This window comes from Jaculus jaculus, chromosome 9 (assembly GCF_020740685.1).
Source record: "Jaculus jaculus isolate mJacJac1 chromosome 9, mJacJac1.mat.Y.cur, whole genome shotgun sequence".
In the NCBI taxonomy this organism is placed as follows: Eukaryota; Metazoa; Chordata; class Mammalia; order Rodentia; family Dipodidae; genus Jaculus; species Jaculus jaculus.
Genome location: NC_059110.1, coordinates 125,998,613 through 126,019,954, shown reverse-complemented (window position 1 = coordinate 126,019,954; position 21,342 = coordinate 125,998,613). Strand labels below are relative to the sequence as shown.

Sequence of the window (21,342 nt, the reverse complement as noted above, 5' to 3'; positions counted from 1 at the left end):
ACAATGCAGCCAAGGTTGAGCCTAGCACATCACCCGCCCCCCCGCACCCCTTCCTTGAAGCACGGTCTTAATGATCTTGTCCCAGACACTGGAGACACCAAAGTGCACCCAGGTCCAAAGCCCAATTCGGCACCTCCCTCAGCCCTTCCATCAATTTCCTTCCACTTCCACGGGCTCAAAAGCAGCGATTTCTCCTTACCAGGTGTTTTCAATAACAGAAAAAAGTGCAAGACAAGGAGTTGAAATAGCAGGGGTGAATCCATAAAAAGGTCTCCTAAACACCTTCCCTCCAAGGCAGTGATGTAGCTCCCTGGTCGAGTGCTTGCCTAACACACACCAGACCCTGGGCTCATTTCCCAAGCACTGCAAACAAACAAAAGGCTTAATACTTAAAATCAAAGTGTCACCCTGTGTTTTATCAGTTTGAAGAATTTTTAGAAAATAAAACAAAATACAGAAAACAACCTGGCTGGCTGGTCCAGGATCAGCCTCCTAAATCTCGCAGTAATAAAGCCCCCGCAGGAATATCTCAACAGGGCTGGTGCAGCCTAGGCCTCTCCTGTTGTTTCCCACAAGCACATTAAAAACACATTTCCTCGTTTAATAGACTTATGAGCTGAAATGAATGTGTCAGACTCATAAATATGATGGAACCTGCTAACCAAGCAATGCTAAATTTTGCATAAGGAGACAGTATCCCTAACTCCTCAGTAACATTTAATGAATATTTCAGAACAAGCTCCCAGCAGCGCTTCAAGGCTTCAAGGCTCCCGATGAATTAAACGGACTTTTATTACCATCAGCATTAGCGTGCCCTGGCTTCCCCTCAAGTTCTCCTCTCTCCCTTGGACCCAACACGCACACCCTCCACACTAACCCAGCTCCTGCAGCCTTAGAGACCTGTCACCCAGCACAATGACCACAGTTAATAGTAATGTATTGTGTATTTCAAACTTGCTAAGAGAGTAGATTTTAAATGTCTGCATTGTACCTGTATAAGAAAGACAAGTATGTGAGGTGATGGATATGTCAGTTGCTTGATGGATCATTTCTTGATACAGACATCTATCAAACTATCACAATGAACCCAATAAATAGTCATTATTGCCAAGAAAACATAAACTTAAAAAAAAAAATTAAAAACGGTCTGGAGAAATGGTTTAGTAGTTAAGACACTTGCCTGCAAAGCATAAGGACTCATGCTCGACTCTTCAGATCCCACATAAGCCAGACGCACAAGGTGATGCAAACACGCAAGGTCGCACGCGGATATAAGGTGGCGCCCATGTCTGGACTTCAATTACAGTGGCTGAGGCCCTGGCACGCCAATATTTTCTCTCACTCTTGCCCTCATGGATAAAAAGAAAAAAAGACAGTCTGTTGGGCTTGCCGCAAAAATAAGTAAATAAATACATACATAACATACGTACAAAAACGTGGCTGGGGCTGGGGAGAAGGCTCCGAGAGCAAGGGCGCCGGCTGGACGAGCGCGAGGGGCTGGGGTGAAGCAGCTCCGCTGTAACAAGCCGGGCATGGCGACAAGGGCCCGTCACGCTGGCGCCGAGGAGTGGGGACAGGAAGCCTGCTGGGGCTCCCAGGCCAGCCAGTGTCACCGAAAGACAAGCAGCGTCGGGTTCCATGAGAAACTCTGACGCGATGAAACGCGGTGGAAGCGGGACAGAAGAGGGCTCCTGACATCGTCCTCTGACCTCTGCACACGCACGCACAGGACACGAGCACCCGCAACGCACACGCTTACAACACACACGTGTGTGCCTGTGTACACACAAGGCAGATTAGAATAGGCCCTAAATCCAATGGCTGGTATCTTCATAGGTGAACAGAAATGGACACACACAGAAACACACTCAACGACTGTTGTGAGCCGTAAGAAATTGGGAGACACCCCAACCTCCACAGCCCTCAGAAAGAAGGTGAAGCCACAACCTTCATTCCATATTCCTAACCAACCCCCCCCAAACTGTGAGACAACAGATATCCCACTGTTGTTGGAAGCCACACAGTCGGTAGAACTTTGTGCGGTAGCAATAAAAAGAAACAAGCTGAGTGTGATGGCACACACCTTTAATCCCAGCACTCGGGAGGTAGGAGGATCATCGTGAGTTCGAGGCCACCCTGAGACTACATAGTAAATTCCAGGTCAGCCTGGACTAGAGTGAAACCCTACCTTGAAAAATAAAAAAGAAGGAGGAGGAGGAGGAATAGACTCAGTCAGAGGGGTCCACACCTTCACATTAATGTGCCTGCAGTCCCATGAGTCCCTCATTTCAGGTGACAGGGGAGTGGACAGCACTGAGTCACCCTGTAACTTCTCAATCTGGCGCTCCACACCCGTTTTACATGACCAGACCGGAAGTCACTTGACCTTCCAATTTCTCTCCATCAGAGTAACTTCACAACGACATTCAACTTTTGCCATCCTACTTTCCCAGCATTCCTAGCCCACTAGGCCAGGCTGGTATTGGAAACTAGAACTCGGATGATGGTGAGAGAATCCAAAAGACAGAAACATAGGACTCTGAGGTTGGTGGCCATTGTGGGAAGATGCTTCACAACTTGTCCTATGCCAGGATGGGTTGATTTGGGATCTCTTCCTAGTGCCCAAATTCACATGCTCAAGTCCTACAGCTTGATATTTTGGAATGTGACTCTATGTAAAGAAAAGATACTATTATAAGTGGTAATTCGTTCATAATTACAGTGGAGTCAGGAAAGTGGGCCTATGACTGTTCGAACGAAATGGACCCCATAGACTCGTGTCTTGAATAGTCACCAACTGGTGGTGATTTGGGAAAGCTGAGGGGTCTTTGGGAGGTGGGGCTTTGCTGGAAGGCTTTGATGGATCACTGGAGGCAGGTTTTGGGGTAACATAAACCAGTTCCAAGCCCACTACTTGGACTACAGTGGCTTGCTGCTCTGGAAATGTGATGCCTGGCTAGCTGTCTCCTCACACCATGCTTCCCCTGCTGCGATGAAGCTTTCCCTCAAAACTGCAAGCCAGAATAAACCCCTTCTTCCCATAAGATGCATCTGTTCAGGAGTTTTGTCCCAGCAAGGAGAAAACCCTAATCCCATGTGGGGAGTCCTTACAAAGAAAGGGACGGGGTAGACAAGCAGAGGAGTTGGCCGCACACAGGCCAAAGGGATGTCTCAGAAGAAACTAACCCTGCAGACATTTCTACCTCAGACTTGTGGACCCCAAGATTGTGAGAGGACACATTTCCACCACTTCAGCCTCCTGCAAGCTCCTGGTATGTAGTTTGAATGGCCCAAGTAACCCAGAGAATGCCACATTGCCTTCAGGCCAGGCCACAGGAGATGGCACTTTGCAATGACTCCCTAGCAGGGGAGGGGATGGAAGCTGGATGAGTTCCATTGGGGTGCTAAGCATTACTCAGGCCAACTCTTGCTTGTTTGTTTGTTTTTCTGAGGTAGGGTTTCGCTCTAGCCCAGGCTCACCTGGAATTTACTACGCAGTCTCAGGCTGACCTCAAACTCACAGAGATCCTCCTACCTCTGCTTCCTGAGTGCTGGGATTAAAGGCGTGCAACACCGTGCTGGACAAATGTACGTATTCAGAAGTGTAAGGATTTTTTAAAGTATCAATGGTCCAATGAGTCACAGAGCATGCCAACTGTCCAGAGCTGCCTGCACAGAGCCCTCTTCAAGAGGGTATGTCTGCATTATCATTTCTTTACTTTATGTAATACCCATGGTGTGAGTGAGCTCCTGGGGAATAAAAAGGACTATTGTTACTATGTCTGCTATTGGTCATTGGTTTTTTATCTTTCTGTAAAAACCCTTTTTGTGGCACATTTCCATAGCCACCCTGCTTCATTCCCACCTTTTCAAATTATGAAGCCTGTGTTATTGGTTAGCTTAAAGAGTGTTCTAGAAAGGGAGAGGGGAAGTATACCTTCTCTGAATGGGAGAAACTGCAGAGAGGCCTGGGACCTGGAGGGCAGCTAAGGTGTGATTAAGGTTACAGAATTTTGCCTTTTGAAAATGCACAGCGACACAAAAGTTTCGTTTACTTTAAGAGGCTCAAAACCCCTTTGGTGCACATGTTTGGGCCCCAGATATTTAAAAACAAATAACAGCAACAGCAATACTCATAGCCTAATTTCTAGAACTTACTCAGTGATATAATTGTGCTCACATACTGAAGTGCTCTCTGCTGCATTCTTCATAAAAACAAAACACTGAACTTAATATAAAGGTTGATCAAGTGTGTAATGCCATGGGCAGTAACGGGAACAGGGGGGATCAAGGAGTGTCGCACATGACACCGAAATGCCATCAAGTACAAAAACACAAGGAACAGACGGGTGAGTCAGGTGTGGCCGCACAGACACAGCAGTCCTGCAAGAGCATGCAAGACACGAGAACGCGTGTTTGTTTCTGAGGTAGGAGCCTAAGACCACAGTGCTCCGAGCTTGGGAGCAAGTTCACTTTTTAGTTCTAGTACTTGCTCTCATATTTTGTATGGAAGGAAGATAGTTGGGATTCGTGGGATGGATGGATGGATGGATGGATGGATGGATGGATGGATGGATGAAAAGAGGTGGTAGTGAAGGACAGACAAGGATGGAAGGACAGACAGTGAGAGAGGGAGAAACAAGTAGGGCAGTGAAGGATGGGATAGGATGGGTGGAAGGATGAATGAACAGATGATGGGAGAGAAAGAAAAAAATGTGGAGAGTGAGGGATGAAAAAGTGTAGATGGATGATGGGAGAGAGAGAAAAAGAGATGGGGAGTGAGGGATGGAAGAGGATAGACGGACAGATGAGAGAAAAGTAGGTGGGGAGTGAGGGATAGGAGAGGAAGGACAGAAAGACACAGACAGGGGATGTGACAGCTTTAAAGATCTTCTGGCCTAGATCTACCCCCAAGTAGGCCCAGCCTTGAGAAGAGCTGCTATAGCAAAGCGTACGCACAGGCAGAGAGAGCAAGGCGCCTCACAAATGCTCTTCCTGGGTCGGCCACTGGCAGCACCCGGGTGGCTGAGCTTCCCTCCTGTGGGGCGGCCTTTCTGGCTTTTCCTCCCGCTGAACCAATTATGGGACATGAGAACAGCAGCAGCAATATTATTTTTTAAAGGCTAGTGTTTCTCACTAAATGCCCATTTAGCTGGACTCCTTGCTCTGGTTACAGCGAGGTAAGGGCAGATCCTGACGGCATAACAGTGAACCCTTGGGTTTGATCTACAGGAGGCCAATCAGCAAACAACCACGGTCAGTTTGGGGGTCCCCAGGTGCCTGACACCCGCGGGTGTGTCTGGCTGGTACTCTCAGTCCGGGCAAGCCATTTTCATGCTCCCAAAGAGCTGTGTTTGCATCTATAATCTAACAGTTAGCCACACTACGAGGGTTGCTTGGTAACCTGGTAATGGGGCTGTGCCTGGTGCCCAGGGGCAGGGGAGAGAGAGGGGCTGTATCTCTCTCCACACAGCCCCTACCACTTAACCCTGGGTTGCCTTAGCAGAGTCAGCATCTCGGGCCCCATCCTGGCCACACTGCCATGGAAAAGCTTCATCAAAAGGACTTTCACGGGCTAGAGGGATGGCTTAGTGGTTAAGGTACCTGCCTGCAAAGCCAAGGGAACCAGGTTCGATTCCCCAGTACCTACATAAAGCCAGATGCACAAGATGGTACATGAATCTGGAGTTTGTTTGCAGTGGCTAGAGGCCCAGGCATGCCCATTCTCTCCCTCTTTCTCTCTCTCTCTCTCAAATAAATAAATAAAATGTTGAGCTGGAAAGATGGCTTAGTGGTTAAGGCATTTGCCTGCAAAGCCAAAGGATACTGGTTTGATTCCCCAGGACCCACGTAAGCCAGATGCACAAGGGGGGCACATGCATCTGGAGCTCGTTTGCAGTGGCTGGAATCCCTGGAGTGCCCATTCTCTCCCTCAACCTCTCTCTCTTTCCCTCTCTCTCTCTCTCTCTCTCTCTCTCTCTCTCTCTCTCTCTCTCTCTCTCCCTCCCTCCATCTCTCCTCTTTCTCTCTCAAATAAATAAATACATAAAATTAAAAATAAGTGAATAAAATGTTGAAAAAAAAGAATTTTCACTTTTCATGTGGACTGTTATCTCTTCCTCCCTCCATCTCCCAGTTCTGTGGCTCTGAAGAAAGCAAGGGAATAGAAAAAAGCCAAGCTAACTTGTCCGCCCTACAGCGAGCTCTGAATCAGATCTGAGAAGTCTTCCCAGGGCACATGGGAGCTGAGTACAGCATTGCAGGTGAGATCCCACAGGCAGACCCCTGGGGCTGTGTGCCCAGGACTCAGCATTTTTTAAATATATTTTATTTATTTATTTGAGAGAGAGAAAGAGGGAGAGAGAGAGAAAGAGAATGGGTGCATCAGGGCCTCCAGTGACTGCAAATGAAATCTTGATGTATGTGCCACCTTGTGCATCTGGCTTACATGGGTCCTGGAGAGTCAAACCAGGATCCTTTGGCTTTTCAGGCAAATGCTGTAACCGCTAAGCCATCTCTCCAGCCCCAAAGTGACGTTTTATAGGAATACAGGGCCCAGCATCATCACCAACGATGATCCTCCCATGGAGAGGACTCCTAGCAGTCATGATAGGCTGAGGAGGAGCCAGATGAGGGGTGGGAGCAGAGGGCCATGGGCATCTGAGCCTCGACTGCTTAAGCTCTTGTTAGGTGAATATTATTTCCTGCTGAAATCCCACCTGGAAGCTGTGAGAGGCAGGGAGGAGTAACCAGAGAGAAGGCATCCAAGTTCTTCCCGCATCAATCATGCAGAGCAGAATCTGAACACCAACCACTGAGCCCACTGTGGAGGACAGATTATGAACACAGGTTGCTGAGCCCACTCTGGAGGACAGATTCTGAACATGGGTCGCTGAGCCCACTGTGGAGGGCAGATTCTGAATACAGGTTGCTGAGCCCACTGTGGAGGGCAGATTATGAACACGGGTCACTGAGCCCACTCTGGAGGGCAGATTCTGAACACAGGTCACTGAGATAGGGCTGTGAGTTTCTTACATACTTTCCACAAGGGTCAATATCATCTTAGCCTAAATATGGGGAAAAAACAAGTTGCAATTCCAGCATGGGAACTAGAAAGGACTTTGTCCTCTTCAGTCAAACGGTAAAGATGGTGACCAGTCACCAACATGTTTTTTCTCAACTCGCTGAGGTCCCATTCTCAGCATCTTCCCCGGGGTGTGTCATGGTCCACAGAAGTTGGACATTGAGGGATGAACATCGCTGGGCCCTTCCAGGACCCACCGCAGGACTTCCTACTTTGGTTCAGAAGACAAGCACACATTTCTTCAAGCGAATCAGCTTTTAAATGAGTCAAATGTCCTACATAAACAACTCTGAGAAATTAGAGAAGTCTGCCCCGGTGACTGAAAAATATGGCACTACATGACTGCTCAGCTGTCCCCGCTGAGATTTAGACATCACAGCCTGGTTTCTGTGGCAAGATCCTTCCCTCTAACTGAACAGAAAGAGTGACTTCGCTGCTAGAGTCTGAGAATCCATGAGAATCAATAAGACACTTTTACTGTTTCCCAAATGAACCACACAGCTGATCGTCACATAAATGAAAGGGGCACTCAGGTTTCCATCAGAGTCGGGAAGATATAAGAACCAATGCTCATACTTTCTTACCTAACTCGGACCCAGTACCTACGGAGCAAACCCCTGTCCACTTCCGCAAGTTGGAAGGATAAGCAGAAAGTACCACCGCTGCCCATACGCTGGGCAGGTGGCTTCAAGAACAAATGAGACTCAGAGGCACGCAGCACTCCACCATGCATACTGAGGTGAGCAACCTGGGGGGCAGGCTGCGTGGCACCTCTCCCCGCTGACCCCGCGCCCTCGCCCACCGCCAGCCCCAGCTCTGAGACGCCTGGCCCGGCCGGCTCAGCGTCTGCAGCAGGGAGCTTGCCTGAAAGAAGACCAGCGCTACCTATCCGGATGGAAAGTTCGCTCTTTGGGAACAGCAGTGTGGGGCCCTCGGGATCGGATTTCTTCTTCATCAGAGCAGGGTCCAAGTTCAGTGCCAGGGCTGTCTGAGGGTCTTCTGCTGCACCCTGAAATAAGAAGCAGTGGCGTTATTACAGAACCTCTGACTTTCTTAGGCCTCTGAGTCCACCAAGAGCAGTGAGGCTGAGCTGGGCCCTGGGGTGACCAAGCTTTCAGGCTGGACCTGATATACAGAAAGATGATAAGCTCTTTGGATGGAAGACTGTGATGGCTGTAAAAGAGAAATAACCTCTAAGGAATTGGTGCCAAGTCAGCGTGGGCTAGAGCGAGACCCTACCTCAAAAAACAAAACAAACAAACAAACAAAAAAAAGAGAAGTCTAAATTCAGTTTCTCTTACAGATACTGGGGATTTAGTTCAGCAATAGAGCACTTCTGCATTAAGCACCCAATCCTCGGCTAGGCTCTGTCCCCAACACACACACACACACACACACACACACACACACACACACACCCCCCACATCACTAAAGCAACCCCTTAAAACAAGGGAACTAGTAAAGTCTCTTCTGACACTTAAGGCAAATCTGAGCTATGAGTTCCTGTAAAATCAAAACATAAATTGCATACTTCCAATACACATGGCACAGGGTAGATTCCCATTTCAAATGGGAGGAATGGGGGAAGAGCAAGGAGGGGCAAAACCAAAGAAAAGGAGCAATATTAAATTCGATGGCTTCGTGTCTGGCCTGGAGCACGTGTGTTCCAATGCGCTTGAGCGACCCAACCCCTACGATCATGTCATCTGTAGCCTTCATGCATTTCGCTTTGGCTGAGCCCACTTGCTGCCCTCACCTATTCTCAGCAGAGAGTCCACATTCCACATTCCTAGTGTCTCCAATAGCCTTCAGTCTCCATTGTAGCTCAGGCTTCCCCCTTTCAGTCTCACACATCACCCTCTCAGGAGCAAAGACCAGCGAGTCTGATCCTGGTGTACACTGCCTGACCACCTGATCCTTCCTTAAAAATATGGATGGAAACTTTCATGTTCTCATAACTTTTATTTTATTTTTTTCCTTATTTATTTATTTGACAGAGAAAAAGGGAGAGACAGATAGAGAGAGAATGGGCATGCCAGGGCCTCCAGCCACTGCAAACGAACTCCAGACGCGTGCGTCCCCTTGTGCATCTGGCTAACGTGGGTCCTGGGGAATTGAACCCAGGTCCTTTGGCTTTGTAGGCAAATGCCTTAACCACTAAGCCATCCCTCCAGCCCAACTTTTATATTCTACATGCCTACAGAACCAGTACTACGAGGATAATACCAAAGTCATGAGTATCTGGACTCCCCTGAACCACAGCTACAGTGGCCTCCCAGTACTTAGGAGGCTAAACCTTGGGAAGTAAGTCCCTAGGACATCCCTGTACAAACAGGGTACCCTAGTGGTTCTCGATTGTCAAGGGAAACGCTTTCACATGAGTTGGAAGTTTTATACCCTGGAGCCTGTAATCAGTGGGGTTCGGCCAATTTCCAACCTCAGTTCGAAGTGCTTGGATTCTCGCTGCTGATGCTATCTTTTCAGCAACAGCCTGCCCTGTCCACAGCACTCACCTCTTTCCTCTGCAGGTCTTGCCTTCATGGTTTCATGGTTTTCAACACCTTCCACTTTGCTTTTGTGTCCACAGTCTCCGTAAACCTTACTCAAACCAGCCAGGATAACCAGGCAGCCACCTAAATGTGATGCTATCTTGAGGTTTCCTCCATCAAACTAACTAGCCTGTTACTTCTTAACTCGGCTTCCCACAATATGTTCGGACATGGACAAGATGTAGACAAAATTTTTGCCACATACAGCATGAATGGCCTCTAGTGCAATTCCAAATAGAGTCCTTGCTCCAACCCAAAGCCTCATGAGCACAATCTTCCCTGTCTGCATTACTTTCAGAAACCTGGTCCCCTGAGCTGCCACCAGGTCACCCTTTAATCTCTGCTTACAGCAACATTCTGAGGCTTCTGGAGCCCAAATCTCCAAACTCTTCCAATTTGTGTCGCCATCAGCTAGTCAAAGGTCCAGCATCTGCACAGCCATGCCAACAACCCCACTCCTGCTACTAAGGTTCTGTATACCAACAACCCCATTCCTGCCACCAATTTCCTACATTAGGTACTTCTGTGTCTCTGTAACCAAAATATCTGAAATCATAACTTTAAAGGAGGTGGGATTTACGCTGACTCATGGTTTCTCAGGGTTTTAGCCCATTACGGTGGGAAGCTCACAGAAGAGGACAGCACGCCATAACGCAAAGAAAGGGGAATGTGAGGGCTCAGCTGACTTTTTCCTTTTCTTCCACTTAATCTATACATTTATTCAGGCCCCAAGATCATGGGCCAGAGACAGCCCCTCAGTTAATCATGTCTGGAAATGCCCTCACAGAAACACACCCACACACATTCTGGTGAGTAGAAATCCAGTCGAGTTGGTAACAAAGACTAACCCAATCATCACATAGCCATTGCTCAGAATCCAAAGTCAATTTGTTTATTCACGTTTCTCATGAAATCAAAACAGCAAACATACTCGCAATTATATACTGATGTCCTTAGAGCAACTGAGTCACCCATCAACCAACTTTGTAGATACATGGCAAAGAAGATTGAGTTCTCAGCTCTTACGAAGCTTTATTCCAGAGCTAGGAACAAATCAATGAAGCCATGCTGGAACATAAGCTTCTGTCAGGAAGTCATCAGGAGAAGCCACAGTTTTGTGCCAACAGAAATAAGATAGGTGAGGGGCTCAACCAAGGACACAACCGAGAGCTTCATCCAGAGATCTTGAAAACAGGTAGAATCACCATCTCCAAAAGCGAAAAGAAAAGAAAAACCCACAGGATACATTTATTGTAAGCCAGATGTCACAGTCTACGCAGGCCACTATGACATATACCATATAAACTTGGCTACCTGTAAAAAACATTCATCCCTATTCTAGAAGCTGGGAAGAGCACAATGTCAGCACAGTGCTATTCCATGTCTGGTCACTTTCTGATTCTGTGTATCCACATGGTAGAAGGATCAAAGGAGCTTCCGGTGTCTTTATTAACCCTAGTCCCAACCTAGTCATTTCCCAAAGGTCCCATTGCTCAAGCCTCCCTAGAAATAAGATTTCAACATATGAATTTTGAGAGCACTCAAAAAATTCAGATTGTAACACCAGGTAAAAACAGTTCTAACAAATAGCAGTTTTCATTTTTTAAAACGTGATACTAAAACAAAAAAATAAAATAAAATAAACAGAAGCCAGACATGGTTGGTGTGCACCTTTAATCCCAGCACTCGGGAGGCAGAGGTAGGAGGATTGCCGTGACTTTGAGGCCACCCTGAGACTGCACAGTGAATTCCAGATCAGCCTGGGCTACAGTGAGACCCTACCTCGAAAATCCAAAAACCAAACAAAAAATGTGATACTCATGGGAGAGAAAACAAAGGTTAGAATCCAATTGCAGAAGACTATCCATTCATAGGAAAAAAACTAAAACATTTTTGGGGGAAATCTCTCTCATGAATATATTTTTTTAAATGGTATGCCAATGGCTGTGGTAATCAAGAAAACTGTGACAGACAATCTCAATTGTCAAGTTGATAGGATCTAGAATCACATGGAAGATAAACTCTAGATGTGTCTATAAGGAATTTCCTAGATTAGGTTCAGATGGGAAGACCTGACCTAACTGTGGATGACACTATTCCGTGGGCTTGGGTGCTGGGCTAAAGAAGAAAGTGGGCTGATCATGACCACGCAGCCATCACTCCCTGCTCCCTGAGTGGACACAGTGCGACCAGATGCTTCCATGCCTACCCCACCGTGATGGACTTCCACCTCAAACTAAGCCCAAATAAACTCTTACTCCATCAGGCTGATTTTTGTCAGGTAGCAGTCGCAGCAACATGGAAAGTAATTAATACAGATACTAATATTTTATTTCATAATTTCTTCCCAACTAAATGCTAAAATGAATACATAAGTATGTCTTCATGTTTCATTTGGCTAATGCATCTATAATGCTTTAATCATTTATTCATCATGTCCTCTATGTAACACTTGAACGAGAATACCAATGTCTCATTAAGCTTGTTTAACAATGGAACAAGGAAGCCCCCACCATATTTATCCAGTCTCATACAGTCCCAGACGCTGTTTAATCCCAGGAATCACCCTCTGTCACACTGAGTGGCAGCCGGCTCACAGCATCACGGTCAAGGCTGGCACTACAGATGGACATGATCCTGGGTGCAGGAGCGATTCCGAGCAGGCCAGTCCTCACCTCTGCAGAAACCCCCTCTTAGTCCCAGTCAGGCGACAGCTGGTGTCTGTGATGTGCTGCAGGCCACAGCGTCGCAGGTCCCTTTGTTTATCTGCTTTAATTATTTCTAATTCTATATCTCCCGCTGACATTCCAGGGAGTGTGAGAGACACACCTCGCCTTGAAAGGCATCAGCTGACGTCCTTCCTCGGTCTTCATTCTTTTTACAAGGTGATTGATGCAGGACTGGGAGAAAGATGTGTGGGGGGAGTCACTTCATTAATGCCACGGCATTAATACACACCGAGCTGAGACTGGAGCCACTCAGAAAGCACAGGCTGGGGAGACCTAGGTCAATTTTCAGGACAGTGCTTTGTGACTGGGTGATTTTAGCTTTCTGGGCCCCAGCACATTGAGAAATGGCTTCCAATGTGTCCTGCTGGTATCTCTACTAGGTAGGGGCCAAGGATGTCCCTCAACATGCTGCGAGGCACAGAACACCCCAGTAGATGTCAACAGCACCAGGGTAGAGAAGGTCTGCTTTAGAACGACTTAGAACGATCAGCATGGCCAGGACCCCTCCGCTCCCGTGTGATGACAGAATACGCTGGGAAGCCACAGGCTCTTTTTTTTTTTAATGTATTTATTTATTTATTTGAGAGCGACAGACACAGAGAGAAAGACAGATAGAGGGAGAGAGAGGGAATGGGCGCGCCAGGGCTTCCAGCCTCTGCAAACGAACTCCAGACGCGTGCGCCCCCTTGTGCATCTGGCTAACGTGGGACCTGGGGAACCGAGCCTCGAACCGGGGTCCTGAGGCTTCACAGGCAAGCGCTTAACCGCTACGCCATCTCTCCAGCCCCCACACGCTCTTTTGAATATAAATTTCAAGACTTTTGTCACTTCCTGGAGGAAGACTGCTGTCTTCCTACTGAGATGTTTTCAGTAAATTTTTAATCAAGCATCAACTGTCTACCGGGGCTGCTCCAGCTCCTCACAACACAAAAGCACAGAGTCCCTCTCCTCATGAATCTTTCATTCTCCTTGGAGAGGCCATGACGCACCAATCGAGGACAGCTTAGAAAATCAGAGGTTTTGATGCCAAGGCAGGAGTTAGCTCCCGGTAGGCGGTAGGGCAAACGACCACTGTAGACTACAAGCTAGTCACGTGACTGGGGACAAAGAGAGCATAGTTGGACAAAGAATGACAGCTTAACTAACAGGCAACACCCGTCGGGGTCAGAACACTACACCAGCCAAGAGCAGCACCTCACAAAACAGGTCAAAGACGTACTGTTGAGGACTTCATCACGTGACTACCCCCCAACTGGACAAGCAGCATGTGATCATTAGCTCAGTTGCACCAGGATGGCATGAAAGGACCATGCAAGCCTCTCACTGGCTCAGCCCACGATAAGTCCCCCAGTTAACTAATCTCAAAATAAAATTACTTGAGACTTTTGGTCCCAATCATAAATCCTATAAAAAGCCTCTGAACCAGGCACCCTGGGGCAATCCTCTGCAGGACCCTCTGACTACCAAGCATCTGCTGCTCTTTTCTTAATAAGCCTGCTCTCCCTTTCTCACTCCTTGGTCCGCGTGCATCTCCCTTCTTCAACAATGTGAAACAAAGACCTTGAGAACCACCATCTCAGACTAACTTCTTCGGTGACCATCAATATTTTTGGCACCTCAGCTCTGTATGTATCAAGTGGCTGACTCAATGTTATGAAGAAAAATGAGGGCTGGCGAGATGGCTTAGCAATTAAGGAACTAGCCTGGGAAGCCTAAGGAGTCAGGTTTGATTCCCCAATACCCACATAAACCAGATGCACATGGTGGCACATGCGTCTGAAGTGCATTGCAGTGGCTCGAGGCCCCAGCTCTTGCTTGCTCGTGCTCTCTCTCTCTCTCTCTCTCCCTGAAATTAAAAATTAAAAATTAAAATAAATGCACAATTTGGGCTGGAGAGATGGCTCAGCATTTAAGGGGCTTGCCTGCAAAGCCTAACAACCTGGGTTTCTCCAATACCCACACAAAGTCAAATGAACAAGGTAGTGCATGCATCTGGAGTTCGTTCACAGCAGCTGGAGGCCCTGGCACATGCATTCTCTCTCTCTCTCTCTCTCTCTCTCTCCCTTCCTCTCTCCGTCTGTCCCTCCCTCGCCCTGTTCTTCCTGCTTGCAAATAAATAAATATATATTTTAAAAAGGAAAGTGGGGCCAGATGTGGTGGTGCACGCTTTTAATCCCAGCACTTAGGAGGCAGAGGTAGGAGGATCGCCATGAGTTTGAGGCCACCCTGAGACTACATAGCTAATTCCAGGTCAGCCTGGACCAGAGTGAGATCCTACCTCAAAAAAAAAAAAAAAGGAAAGGTGGGGTCAGATGTGCAACATCGAGCTACAGAAGAATCTCAGAGGGGTACCCAAGTGGACCCTCTTATGCCCACACACCTGCCTCAGGTCTTAGGCACCAGACTCTTAGGACTCCACTCAGATTTCCTGCTGGGGTTCCAAACATGCTTCTCCCTCCCCTCTCAGATGCTGATGAGGAAACGTGCCCTTCTGTCCATGGGAAGATCCCCTGCTTTGGTGGCTCTTTTCATAATGTCCCTGGCAGTGGTGGTTGAGGAAAGGCAGAAAATACCTACAAGGACAAGGTGGCTCTTGGCCTCCTGGGCTGAAAACATGGGAACCCCGTCTGCTCACTGGGCACTTGGACCACAGGTGAGAGCCACTGAAGATGCCTTCAAAGAAAACAGCCCCAGCCTTGCAGGAGAGACCAGACCCGAAGAAGACCTTCACAGTGCCTGGCTTATCTAGACATGGCATTCTTCCTTACAGAGGCTGGCTCATTTTCATCTGTGACAGGCTTTTCCATTCATGCTCCCTCCCCCAATCATGGCAACTCCACAGGGCGAGCAAGGGAAGAGCGCGTTCCTATCCAGGGCACACACATGATTGCGCCAGCTCTTCCTGTCTGACCCAACCCAACGAGTGCTTGTCTGAGCTTTTAAAAATTATTTATTTACTTACTTATTAGCATTCAGACAGAAAGAGGGGGAGAGAGAGAATGGGTGCACCAGGGCCTTTAACCACTGCAAGCAAACTCCAGATACATGGGCCAACTTTGTGCACCAGGCTTTACATGGGTACTGGGGAAAGGAACCCAGGTCATTGGGCTGTGCAGGCAAGTGCCTTCACTGCTGAACCATCTCTTCAGCCCGGAGTGGGCTGCTAGAGGCAGAAGACAGAACCCATCCAAGGCAGCAAAACTGGAGACCGCCATGCTCTCGAAGTGGAAGTTCTTCTCATGATTATTATTATTATCATCACTATTATTATCATATGTGGTTTGAGGGCCAGTTCCTGCCTAGAATAAACAGGATATTTTCCACCCACTCTGGAAAAGCTACGCAAAGAAACAGAGAGCTGAGGAGAATAGCGCTGGCCAGAAGGAAAACAGCAGAAGAGGAAAGATGGATGAAATGAAGGAGGGAAGGGGAGGGACAGGCACACGTATGTCACAGTGAGGCGGAAGGCCCCAGGACTCGGCGTGCACATCTCCTTCGGGAACTTCAATCCAGGTGCTGTGGGTCATCGTTTTGTCCCCACGTGAGAACAGCAACTGCCGGCTACTGATGAGTCCAGAACTCCTAAGGAAACAGGTCGCCCAAAGAAAAAGCTAGAATAGAGAGGATACAGGTGTTCCCAGGAGGAGAGAAGAGTGGCAAAAACGAAAGGCCCCTGCAGAGCGCACCTGGCTAAACCCCAGCAGGTACCAGGTCGCTGCAGGCCCCCAGCGCCTCTGCGGTGAGCTTGATGCAACTGCTGTGCAGCTCAGCAGCGACCTTCACTGCCTTGCACATCACCTGTGCCCTGGTCCTTCCCCACTGGGGTGTCTCAAAGTCACGGCCAACTGGCTAGGGGGGACCGAGCACCTCCGTCTCTGGTTCCTGAGCTGCCAGGGCATGGCCCTGACTTTTCTCAGCCACACACCTGCCATCACGCTCATGAGCGTGGTAGGAGCAACTCAACCTGCGTCCCACGTGCCCACAACCCCAGGCTGTGCAAACTCTAAGCTTCCCCCCCCCCCCCCGCCAAGAGTGCAGATTCTTCAAAGTGAGCTTTGTTGACTGGTCAGAACCCCCCGGGGGCGGGGGGAACCAAGCACAGGGTCAGAGGAATAACTGGCACTCCCAGTGGACATTGCGCCAGGGGAGAAGGGACCAGGGTCCTCACCCCAGGGACCCAGATGGGAGAGGGTGCAAGGCCCGCCTGCGTGGAGCCGCTGCCGGAGGTTTGCATGCACCCTCCCCGCTTCTACCTCTTGCCATCCCCGCTTAACCCATACACACAAGGTGACGTTGAATAATTAATGCTGCTTTTTATGACTGAGAGGTTGCCACAATCAGCGACACTCATAACACCATCTTGAATTATTCCACATAATGGGAAAAAATTAAATGTCGCCCCTGATCACCAGCCGGAATATGGATGACACTTACATAACAGATGACCTTCTCTATTGGGGGAGCTCAGAACAGCCGTCTGCCAGGAGCCAACAGGCTCGGGGTGACCAACGGCCAGCCTCAAAGCACCCAGGGACAGAGGCGGCATAAACACTGAGGCAGAGTCATGTCAACTGCTATCCTCAGTGCCTCCGTTTACCTATGTGTTCAGGGAGTGTGTGTGTCATAGTCAGGGTGCCCAGAGACAACGGGGTGACAATTCAAGGATCCTAGATTCCTCTCACGTTGTCCAGGGCACTAGTTCTGCCTGTGAGCCTTGGCCCCTTGTCCTTATAACAACACAATATCCAATCAGCAGTGAGCAAGGCGGTTCCGCCTTTGAGTTACTCTGTATTTGAGGCTTTCAAAGTCCTGGCTGAAGAAGCTGAGCTCCTGCCTTTAAGAAGCCTTCCTGGGTGCACCCCCCCCCATGGATGGAGTATGTCTCCTCCTTCCTCCCCCAACACCCTCACTTGCTTTAGCCATCTGCTGCCAGACTGCAGGGAGACTTTCTACATTTCCTGACCGGTTCAGAGCCACCAAGTACTTCAAGCAGGAGCTGTGCGCTTCGGAGCTGCCGTCAGGGCCCCGCGCGCAGTAGCTTGGGGAAAGGAGTTGCGCTGCCTGTCTCCGAAACGACGGAAACACGCTGCACACCGCGCAAGCAAGACGAGGGGTCGGCGCACAGGAGGGAGAAGGAATCGCGAGCTCTGCAGCTGTCACAAGGCAGGGCTCCTGGCCAGACGCATACACTATGCTCACCATACTGCCCTGTAAGCACTTCTCTTAACGTTCATACCCACATGTTAATGTTAGAAGCTTCTCTTTTTGGTTGGCAATGACCACTGGCATGACCCAAAAGGCACTATGGTGCTGAGAGGTGACAGAGGAGTGCTCAGCACTGAAACATCTCTATCACACCTTCCAAGGCTCAGGGTCCATTGTGGAAGAGGTGGCAGAAAGAATGTAAGAGCCAAAGGGAGGGTAGGACGCCTTACAATGCAATCATTCAGACACAAATTGGCCTAAACATCCATGACCTCACAGTGCCTAGCACTACCTTCACAAGGCCCCCATAATGGGAGGAAAAGATGATGACATCAAAATAGAAGGCGGACTGATTGAGAGAGGGTGGGGAGAAAGAGTGGATTGATGAAGGGAAAGGGGGGAGGGGGAGGGAATTATCATGGTTTGTTGTCTGTAATTATGGAAGTTGTCAATAAAACAAAATTATTTATCTGCAAAAAAAACTGGGGGCAGGAGAGATGGCTTAGCGGTTAAGCGCTTGCCTGTGAAGCCTAAGGACCCCGGTTCGAGGCTCGGTTCCCCAGGTCCCATGTTAGCCAGATGCACAAGGGGGCGCACGCGTCTGGAGTTCATTTGCAGTGGCTGGAAGCCCTGGCGCGCCCATCCTCTCTCCCTCTATCTGTCTTTCTCCCTGTGTCTGTCGCTCTCAAATAAATAAATAAATAAATAAATAAATAAATAAATAACTGGCAGTGCTCTCCCAGCACCCCACTTCTATGCTCAGGAAGGTCATGTGCAGATATCAGTATCAATCCTAAGGCCACGTGAGGATAGGCAGCCTGTGACTTGACACTGATGTATTCACCCCCATGCCCCGCCTAGTCAACACAGAGCAGGCAGCGTAGCGCCCCCCCCCCCCACTAAGGTAAGATCGTCCCACCAGAAAACCCGGGATCCCTCAAGGCCGCGTCTCCCGCCTTCCTCCCCACCTGACCTCAGCCTCAAGTTCCACAATGGAGGCAACTGATTACCGACATCTACTTACACTGAAGCCATGTCAATGTGCGATTACTCGAACTGTCTTTTCAGGGACAAAGTCATCTCCTATTTCTGATGTCAAATGACTATTCAGAATCAAGCCTATTTCATCACCTAAAACAGATTTTTAAAACCTGACACGACTCTACCAAGACGCAGCTCTGTGAGGATCTGTAGAGACAGCCTAGAGGCATTCTAGGTGGGTGGCTCTTCACTTGTATCCCAGAGAGCTGGGTGTCTCACCAGTGTGGGTGACAGAGATGGAGTGTGGCAGAGTCTTCCAAACCATGATGGTATTTCTTTTAGTGCCAGATGTAACTTTCCTAGCAAGCTAAAAGAATGCAGGGCCCTAAGTGTAACAAGGCAATTTGCTTTCTACTCCTCCTTTGGTGGATACACTACGGCTCTGATACAACGCCAGCCCTGCGCTTACCCGTCACTAAACCACATTCGCGTGTCCCAGCTGGAGCTATTTTCCCGGCTTCTCTGAAGTCTAAGAACCGCTCCTTGTCCTCAAGCAGCTTTTTCTCTCACATATCTGATAGGAGGACATATGGGCCCCTCAGACCTTCCCAGAAAAGCTCACGTGCTTCCGACAACCTGCCCCTAAGGCAACCAAACACACCACCGATCGCTCTTGCTGCGCAGTCGCTGGCCCCTCTTGCCAGACCCCTAGGCTTGCTCCTGCATCGGGCCAGCTGGTGGCTCCTTCAGGGCTGAATGGCCTGGGATGCCACACGCATCTGGTCTGTAGGCCGATGGCCAAGACGAGCTGACTGCTGGCCGGGCACCACTGTTTCCTCTGCCCATGGGTCTGCTCATCCTCTGGGGCGCCACATGGAGCCGGTTCAAGCGGTAAGCCTGAAACTCTGCTTCCAGGGTTCAGTGCTTGCCAAGGCTCCAGGTGCATCTTATGGACCACACCAAGTCAGTGGACGTGAGGACCGAGGTCTGGAAGGTTAAGTCTGTGGTGCCCCTTGTGTTGGAACATCTCTGGTGGCACAGGGTCAGGACACGGATGCTAACGGGAGGAATATTCAGCTCTTTCCGTCTTCTGCAGCCCGTGCACGCAGGCACAGGAAACGCCGCAGGCAATAATAAGCTTAGCAGCCTCCACGGACCCAGACCACAGATAACCATTGTAGCATCAACCCACAAACTCAGTCTCTTTCACTTAAAACAGGGCTTAGCAGATAGAAACCTGCATTATTCAACTTTGCATTGCTGGGGGGGAAAAAATACCTGACAAAAATCTGTTTGTGGGCTGGAGAGATGGCTTAGCAGTTAAGCACTTGCCTGTGAAGCCTAAGGACCCCGGTTCAAGGCTCGATTCCCCAGGACCCACGTTAGCCAGATGTACAAGGGGGTGCACATGTCTGGAGTTTGTTTGCAGTGGCTGGAGGCCCTGGTGCGCCCATTTTCTCTCTCTCTCTCCCTCTTCCTCTTTTTCTCTTTGACTGTCGCTCTCAAATAAATAAACAAAAGTAAACAAAAATAAATCAGTCTAAGGAAGGGTTTATTTCAGTTTACAGTTCCAGGTCACACTCCAGCATGGTGGCGGGACACTGAAGGACGCGTCACACGCAGTCCACAGTGAGGAGGCCAAGAGCGACGCCTGCTGCTGCTCAGCCAGCTCTCTGCTCCTTATACAGGCCAGGACTCCAGTCCACGGAGTGATGCCCATAGTTAAAATGGATCTTCCCACCTCAACTAACGTGATCAAAATCCCCCCTCACAGGTCTGCAGAGATGGCTCAGAGGATAAAGCACTGCCTATAAAGCCTAAAGACCAGAGTTTGATTCCCCAGTAACCACATAAAGCCAGATGCACAAGGTGGCACATGTGTCTGGAGTTTGTTTGCAGTGGCTAGAAGCCCTGGCATGTCCATTAATTAATTAATTAAATAAAATCCCTCACGGGTGATTCTAGGTCCTGTCAAGTTGATAACCAATATAAACCAACACAGCACCAAAAGGCACATTCTTGGAGGTCTGAAAATTATGTAAATTTTTATTTTATATATATAGTTTCATTTAAATGATATTCTAAAGAAAACTAGCCTGAGCCATTCTACTATTGGATTTTATAGCCTCCATTTGCACACATGCATCTGACTGCGCCATGTGTCTGACTGTGTGGGTACTGGCTGCATCACCTTAACTGTGAGGGAGAATGGGACAAGAACAGAGACAACTTCCACAGACAGATGCTCTCTAAGCCCATGGCAGGCCATTTACTTCACAGAGACCCCTACAGATATGTGGGTCTCCACAGGACTCCAGAACTTCACATGGAGAGCTGACCCCATCCAGCACCATCCATGGGATAGGTGAACGGTTGATCTGTCAGTCAGGAGAAGGGGCTGATGATGGAAGTACCCCTGGCACCTTGAAAACTGTGGATACCATTAGCAAAACATCCCCTGCCACATTATGAAACTCTTGTTGGTTTTTATTTTATTAATCTTGTTGCTTTGATTTGGACTGACAAGTTTTATGATTTTGTGACAGCTGAAAAACCAAAACATGAAGCCTAATTTATATCCAGTTTTATAAGTGTGAATATTTATGCTTATAAATATATATATATATATGTATACATATATATATGCACATACATACATAACAAGTGTAGTAAAAACAGCTTGAATCAACCTTGCAGTATATGAGTTTTACTTTGTTCAAATGAACACATGTATCAGTCAGATGGGAACAACACTGTCATACGGCTCAGAACAATGCAGTCTTTCTCCTTGAT

The 21,342-nt window shown here is 48.5% G+C and overlaps 1 protein-coding gene across 2 annotated transcripts in view; it reads right to left on the bottom strand.

The window, feature by feature from the left end:
* The window catches only part of Slc39a11 (solute carrier family 39 member 11), a 408,615-nt gene that overhangs the window by 265,011 nt on the left and 122,262 nt on the right, over positions 1–21,342 (bottom strand). The window contains exon 5 of one of the 2 annotated variants that reach the window (XM_045159412.1): positions 7,949–8,093. In XM_045159412.1, coding sequence (XP_045015347.1) covers positions 7,949–8,093 — 145 coding nt within the window. The remainder of the gene's footprint in view (positions 1–7,948; positions 8,094–21,342) is intronic. The other variant, XM_004655147.2, reaches the window with a different exon arrangement.